The sequence below is a fragment of the Orycteropus afer genome, unplaced genomic scaffold (genome assembly GCF_000298275.1).
Source record: "Orycteropus afer afer isolate SDZICR_OR568_19922 unplaced genomic scaffold, OryAfe1.0 scaffold00295, whole genome shotgun sequence".
In the NCBI taxonomy this organism is placed as follows: Eukaryota; Metazoa; Chordata; class Mammalia; order Tubulidentata; family Orycteropodidae; genus Orycteropus; species Orycteropus afer.
In genome coordinates this window covers 809,385-817,037 of record NW_006921882.1, presented here as the reverse complement: position 1 = coordinate 817,037, position 7,653 = coordinate 809,385, and the positions used below count along the sequence as shown (strand labels likewise).

Here is a 7,653-nt window from a genome sequence, read left to right as displayed (position 1 = left end):
AATAGACCCCTCTCCATAAGTCTTTGCTGATGTTGCTGACTGACTGCAACAGGAAGGGTATTTTTTTGTTTCCTATCTTCACTGTGAAACCACTTTCAGCACTCTATCATATGTAAATACTACTAGAAGCAAGTGACAGTGACACTGCTTAGTCTATTGCACTTTGGGTATCTAATTGGAGATGGATACTAGATCCAATTTTCACCAAATAACAAAACTTTTATAAAATAATAATATTTATCCAAATGACATTTATTTCAACTTAACATACATTTAAAAATTAAAGTCTATCAATTGTGTGCTCATGTTAATTAATCTAGCAAAGTATTACTATAATGAATAATAAGAGCTTAAAAAGCATGTGTCCCAACACCCTACTTAAAAACTTCTGTCTAGAATTAAAATACTTTGGCAGTGTAGTAACTAATTTAAGCTGATACACTGAAGCCATAACCCAGTACCAGATTCTTCAACGGTGTGCTCAAAGTACTGACCTACTGTATAGGTAAACATTTTAAATTAGGTCCTTCACCTCACACTTCCAATTGTGGCTAATTTTTTTTCTTGCAGTAATATATTCTTAATTAAGCAATTTAAAGAACACATTTATTGAGTAAAAGACTTAATTTACAAAAGAAACAACTAGTTCTGTCATTGTAGCTAAAACAGTCATATTTGCCTCAAACAAGCAAATTCCTTCCACAGTCTGGTTTCCCTAACCTTTCTCTTGAACTAAAGGAGAATTATGTGTAGACAAGTTGTTTGGACTTGGAGCTGTGCTGTAGTATTTTTTTCTCATCCATAAGGAAATGTCTTTGAATGCAGTGGGTTCTAGAAAGAACACTGGCCCTGGTGACATGGAGACATTTCTCTGTCGGGCGGCTCTGCTGTTGCCTCAGTTACTGATCAATCGAGTTGATAACCAGATGTCACAGGTGAAGAGCTAGCTCATCAGACATGAATGACTTCAGCCCTCTGCGGACTTTAAGAAGCTCCTCTTCTTGCTATGGTCGAAAGCAAACAAAAAGTCCCAATTAGATTTTATATTCTATGAAATTATCACGAAAAATAGAAGTCTAGCGATTAGTAGTAATCATGTTAAAGAGCCCCTTTCATAAAGATACAGTTCATACTCATTCTGCCCAAACCCCAGGGTCTGGATCCTCACTATCAACAGAATTCTGCGGTTCTCACTGATATATGACATCATCAGTTGAGAGAAGACCTCCGATAGTAAATCTCCAAATCAAGTAAGTTCATATTTAAGCAAGAAAGTAAAATAAAAATAGTCTAGGGAAAAGAAAAAAATTAACAAGGCCCCAGCAAGTTAGGTAGTTTCTGAAGTCAAGGTGTACCAGTAGCTTAGCTGCAATATCCTGATCATCCCCCAATCATGTCAGCAAATAGAGGTTGTATTAAAGTTTCCTAAGTGCATTATTTTATATATATGTATGTCTCTCCCCTATATAGTGATCAGCACTGGGGTATAGCTAGATGCCTGCCATCTTTGAGTAAACACAAAAGGCAGGTTCATGTGTCCCAGTGCCTTTAGTGCCTCCCACCCTGCCCCTAGAGTGTAGCTGGTCAACCAGGCCTTAGGAACGTCAAGTATTCTGATCAACAAATTTAGGTCAGTCAAGTGCACCGGGAGGTGTCCTACGGCCTTAAGGTAGCTCTGCCCTTTCACACCAGGCCTTGAGGCGGCAGGCAACCTGAGGCCCACTGAACTGCTGGGTACTCAGAGGCAGTGGCAAGACCTCACTCTTCCTGCTAATCTTTAAATTTGCAAGTTGATTCTTTTTTTTCCCTGGTAGGGCTCATTATGACATCTGTCCTGTCCTTTTGATATCAATCTGCTCCCATTAGTCTATCTGAAATAACTGAAGAACACTGGGCTTTCCCCAATCCCAAAGGAAAGGTCATTCTGCAAGGCATGCAGGTGTGGTCACAGCCTTGGAAAAGCCCAAGGAGATCACTACTTTACCATGTCCAGAAGAAACTTGGTCTGGAGCCTTTTCATGTGTTCTCTCATGGAGCGTATCTGCAAAGAAGTAAATATATTTTACTGAGGAAGTTTAGTGCCAAGCGTTCGAGTTAGACTAGCCAGTATCAAGACACACTGCATTTAAAATATAGAACTGATACCTCAGATGTAAAAATCTTCTCATCGTTCTCAAGGCTGCAGAAGTCATTGTCCTCAAATGAGGTCCTCAGGAGGTGGAGCCTAACAAGACAACGAAAGCTGTCTCTACATCAGGAATCCAATGCAACAGCTATACTACAATTTACATAGTGCTATGGTAGCATAGTGCCTAAGGCACTTGACTGCTAACCAGGAGGCTGGCGGTTCAAACCCCCCAGCCACTCCTCGGAAGGAAGGTTGGGCAATCCTACTTCCCTAGTGATACTGCCTCGGAAACCCAAGGAGGGGTCACTATGAGTCGGGGCCGACTCGACGGCACATCACAACAACAACAAATACACTCTTTTCCAAACAGATCAACATTCCAATAATATCAACTGACTGTTTTTTTGAAAGTCTTCTCGCACCGATTTCAGCCACCGACATGTACTCACCTCTGCCGCTCACTTTTCTGAGAGGCACTGAACCTCTCAAGTATCTTTTCCATGATGTCCTGTTTTTAAGATAAGTAAAACCTGTCACACTTTAAATATTAAAACTTGACAGTAGAATAAGTAGAGTTCTATTATTCAAAATTTAAATGAACAACTTGGCTCCATGCTAAGAGTTTCCAGATGTCATGCAATCTTTCAGATAACAAAATGGAAGGTGAATCTCTCTGGATTTCTCCCTTATTCTCAAAGGTATTCATTATAAACGTACGTCTGTGATTTAGGTGTGTTTACATGCAGCTCACTAAAATCTAACATAAAACTGTATCTTCTAAAGAGCAAAAAGGTTTTAGGGTGAGCTGAAACAGCGAAAAGTGAGAGAAAGATTTCCTGTCATGTTGTTCTTAAAACCACGAACCCCGAATTGCTTCTCCAGATGTTTCAAAGCCTGTGACTCTTGCTCCAAGTTTTCCATCTCCTGTATGATGCTCAACTGGAATCGGTCAAGCTTTTTATTCCTATTAACAAAAATGCAGTAAATTCTAAAAACTCTTCACTTATTCAGAGGTTTTCAGAAGAGATGCTCATTACTGACCTATACTCTTGAACTTGATGACTCATCGTGTCCATATGCTGCTGAGCGGATTTCCACGACTCTTTAGTAAAATAGTCCATCTTTTTGTGGTAAGTCTGAAAGAGAATCGTTTTTATCTAGAAAACACTTTACACAAAATCATAACCAACCAAAAATATATTAAAGAGCAAAGGCTTTTCTATATAATGTAGATGACTAAGAAAAATTTCAAAAAGTAACAAATTCAAAACTCATTTAAATGGAAGCATTTACTAATATGCCAGGTTAAGACTAGCTGTGTTAAGGTCCATCAGCAAAGCTTCCACTGAGGGTTGAAATGTCATTAACTGGCTTTGTAAGGACACTCCCCAGGATTTACAAAGATGACAGTGCCCTTCAGTCTCTGCAGGAACATGGGCAAACAGTCACATTGGAAATGTTTTTTACCATTTTTCACAAAAAAACATGAATATATCTAGCCACAAACCTACAACAGAATATAGGAACCAGGATTCTCAACTGACACCAAACTGGGTAAATAAAATTACAAAGAAACAAATATGTAGGCCTTGAAATAATTCTAGATGTTACTGCTCTATAGCAGAAAAGGGCAAGCAAGAGATGAGGCTGATAGCCTCTGCAGAAAAATATCCCTCATTAACCAAACCAAACTCACTGCTGTTGAGTCAGCTACGATTCATAGTGACCCTTCGTTGGGATTCCAAGGCGGTATCACTACGGCAGGAGATTGCCCAACCTTCCTTCTGAGGAGTGGCTGGTGGGTTTGAACCGCCAGCCTTCTGGTTAGCCATCAGATGCCTTAGGCAGAGGGCTTAAAAGAACTCTTTGTTCCCCTAATACAAGCACGTGAGAGGAAAAGATGGAGAGGTCTTGAGGGGTCATCCACAACCATCTGAGAAACCTCTGTACCTGCATTATCTCGTTCACCAGCTCACTGGAGCCTCAGAAACTGGACCCACAGACACAGCATGGGTAGCACGCAGGGAGGTGGGGCTGCTCTGACTTTAATCACTCACCATTTATAGATAGTATACTACCAAATATTTTCAGGGAAAAAGAAAAAAAGCTAACCAAATCAGAACAGGAAGGAGAACAGGACAAATGAGGGACCTCTAATAGTAAAGCAAGAAATATGCACAATGCTCAAGTTTTAAAAGGAAGAGAAACAACCCATAGGAGATAAGGTTTTGTTTGTTGTTGTTTTAAGCCAGTGATCAATCATTCTTATTTTTTACTGGCGTATGAGAAAAGCAGGGTTCAGGAATGTGTGTTTAGTGCCAAAGATCCAGTGAGCCGGCCATATCGAAGGAAGTATGGTAGGCTGTGTGATCTGCTATAAATCATAACGGACAGAATTGAAACTTACCTGAATTTTCCTATTAATTTCTTTATTGATTTTCTCACTTATCATCCCTACATGGGAATGTGTGCTTTCCCAGTTCTCCTCAGAAATATAAAACTCATATGCCGAAAACTTAGATATACTTTCAGACACTAAGGAATAAAGACAATCAGTCAAAATTAAAATATGCATTATTATAAATAAAATCTTACATGTCATGGGGTTAAAGAATGAAATTGCTCTTATGTTCACATTCTAATTGTAATCTAAGGATTATGAAATGAAAAGTAGACTTTTTTAAATTTAGAAATGAAATTATTCTGATTTATATATAAAAAACTTTTGGCCTGGCTATTACGGCAGAAACCCTAACTTTTAAATGGAGCTGGGGGATTGGTTTTTTAACTGGTTTCACTTATGATTAACCTTGTAATTTAGTGAAGTTTAATACTGGTACATTCCTATTCCAGTAAATGGTAATAAGCAATAACCAAAGCTGTCTATGAATGTAAAGACCCAACTACAACAGTCACTCTGAGCTGGAATGGACTCGATTGCCGTGGGTTTGGTTTTCTGTTTTAGTACGAGAACACTCATTTAAAATGAATTTGGTGGTAAAGCATCAGCAGTCTTGGATGTATTCAGAGCCATCTTCACAGGGAATTTGTTTTGTGGATGGACATATTTACAATCTAAAGGCCACCCCTCCAAGTAACTTTTTTTTATTTTTATTGTGATTTGGGTGACAGTTTACAGAGCACATTCACTTTCCGTACAGCAGCTCACACGTACTTTGTCTCATGACACTGACTGCGATTTCCCACAATGCAACAGCTCCCCTCCCACTGCTTCCCCATAGTCACCTCTTCCCTGTGTCCTTCCCTCCATGCACTCCTGCCCCTTGAGCTGTCTCCCTGTGCACACACAGCCCTTCTATTCTCCCATGGACTTATCTCTCCAAGGGGTGTGTCTACCTAATGTAAACGTTCAGCTCATATGCCTGTCTTTTGTTTGGCTGGAAGCCACAGGAGTAGGTTCAATTTCAGACCTGAAGGGCAGCTAGGGACCATAGTATCAGGGGTTCCACCAGGCTCTCCGACCAGCAAACCTGGTCCTTTTTGTTTTTTTAAAAAAATGATTTTGAGTTTTGTTCCACATTGTTGCTTCCACTCTATCCAGGATCTCCTATACAGATCCCCTTCCCTTCTGAGTGGTTTACGGTGGTAGCCAGACACATCTAGTTCCTCTGCTCACATAGTCGTATAGGCTGAGGATCATGTGGTGCACCAGTTGCTTGGACTGGTTCCATGTGTCTTTGGTTTCCTTCATTCTTCTCTGCTCTGGACGAGGAGAGACCCATAGCTGCATCCAGATGGCTGCCTGCAAACCTTCAAGATCCCAGTCGCCACTCACCGAAGTAGGATGTGGAACAATGTTTTTGTGAATTATATTATGCCAATTGAGCTTGATGTGCCCTGCAACTATGGTCCGAGGCCCATAGGTCCGGCCACTTGCTCCCTCTGGGTAGTGGCTTTGGCCAAGAATTTCCTACAACCTTGTCCCTGGTCAGCTCTACTATGTACCTGGGGATCCTTACAGAACATACCAGTACACTTGTAGAAACACTGTCTGCCAACCCTGCAAGTAACTGTGTTTTGACACATGCATCAGAGCTACTTACTTTTACAGGTGTGATCTGGATCTCTGATTTTAGACAGTTTATTGGGAATCAAGTTTGGTCTTCTTTCTTCTTCCTCTTCCATTTCTACTTCATCAAAACTACTTACGTCATCTTCTATGTACATTCGTTTGCGATTGGGATGCTGCGTGGGGCCTTAGGAATGATTGAAAAATAATTAACAATGCTATACTATTGATCAAAAAGCCTGCTACTTTCTTGCTTGTACAAAAAGCCTTCATTTCAGTTGTCTGCATTATGTTTTAGGTAACTACATTATATTCTACCTAGTTTATCTTCGTTTTGACATTAAACTAGTAACAGTATAACTTAAATCTTTCGGATGAGATCCTACTGCAGTGTTGCAGTAATTTTTTTACAGCAAGACTCTGACTACACACCTGATACGTGAGTAGTGTCCCATGACATGTTATACCAGATTCTTTCTCTTCTTTCACTAGATATGGATAATGGAGATGCTGAGTAGCTTTCCTAAAACACATATAAGAAATTAGAAAAAAAAATACTGTAGATACTTTTGGATTCACATTGACCGATTTTCTGAGACCCTAAAGCTACAAAAGCTCTCAGGTATCTTTTCAGGTTGCCTTATTTCCATCCCTTCCATCTCTCACACTGCCATGCGTGACCCTAGGTTCTTACGTTATCCTCATGCCTAGTTACAGCAATAGTTATGTAGCTGGTTTCCTGACAATCCATGCTCTTTCAGCTCTTCCTTAATAGGATTTTCATGCTTTTATTTGACTCAGGTAGGGGGAGGTTTAGTGGCATAGCAGCTAAGGCATTTGACTGCTAACCAGAAGGCTGGCAGTTCAAACCCACCAGCCATTCCTTAGAAGGAAGGTTGGGCAATCTACTTCCGTAGTGATACAGCTTTGGAAACCCAAGGAGGAGGGGTCTCTATGAGTCAGATCTGACTGGACAGCAGTGAGTCTGGTGTGTTGTTTTTTTTTTTTCACATCTTTGGTTCCAGGAACCCAAAGTCTAAACTCTTCCTCCTGGCTTGCAATTCATACCTCTAAGCCACACCTTTCCCATCTAACCCAGTTTGTTACTTGTTCCATCATACAGGCTCCTCGCGCTCATTGGTTTAGTCCCCTTTCCATTTCATGAACATGCCAGTACTTGTCCCTCCCTTTCTTAGCCTGCTGCTCATTTGCCACTCAGTGGAAGGATTAATACACAGAAACTAAGGTCTAGCTCAAATCCCAGCCCTCACACTGAGCTGTCAAATTCTGTCTTGACCTCTTGTATTTTACAGATTATCAGAATATTTTCACCGATGGATTAGTTTTTATAGTGGCAAGCAGGCTCAACCAAATTCCTTTATAATCATGAAACCAAAAGAGTATATTCTTAATACGTCTGGTTTAGCAACTATTTTAAGACTTTATTGCTACCTCTCATTTCAGAAGTTTCAACTTACTAAAAAAGAAAAAAAAA

The 7,653-nt window shown here is 40.2% G+C and overlaps 1 protein-coding gene across 1 annotated transcript in view; it reads right to left on the bottom strand.

Annotated features, from left to right (window-relative positions):
- Positions 1 to 929: 929 nt before the first annotated feature.
- Positions 930 to 7,653, bottom strand: part of SYCP2 (synaptonemal complex protein 2) — a 106,262-nt gene continuing 99,538 nt past the window's right edge. The window contains exons 32-39 of the mRNA XM_042782387.1: positions 6,591 to 6,681; positions 6,193 to 6,345; positions 4,536 to 4,663; positions 3,170 to 3,264; positions 2,993 to 3,092; positions 2,578 to 2,636; positions 2,146 to 2,224; positions 930 to 1,004 (exon numbers count right to left, since the gene is read on the bottom strand). Of these exons, the coding sequence (XP_042638321.1) occupies positions 930 to 1,004; positions 2,146 to 2,224; positions 2,578 to 2,636; positions 2,993 to 3,092; positions 3,170 to 3,264; positions 4,536 to 4,663; positions 6,193 to 6,345; positions 6,591 to 6,681 (780 nt within the window). The remainder of the gene's footprint in view (positions 1,005 to 2,145; positions 2,225 to 2,577; positions 2,637 to 2,992; positions 3,093 to 3,169; positions 3,265 to 4,535; positions 4,664 to 6,192; positions 6,346 to 6,590; positions 6,682 to 7,653) is intronic.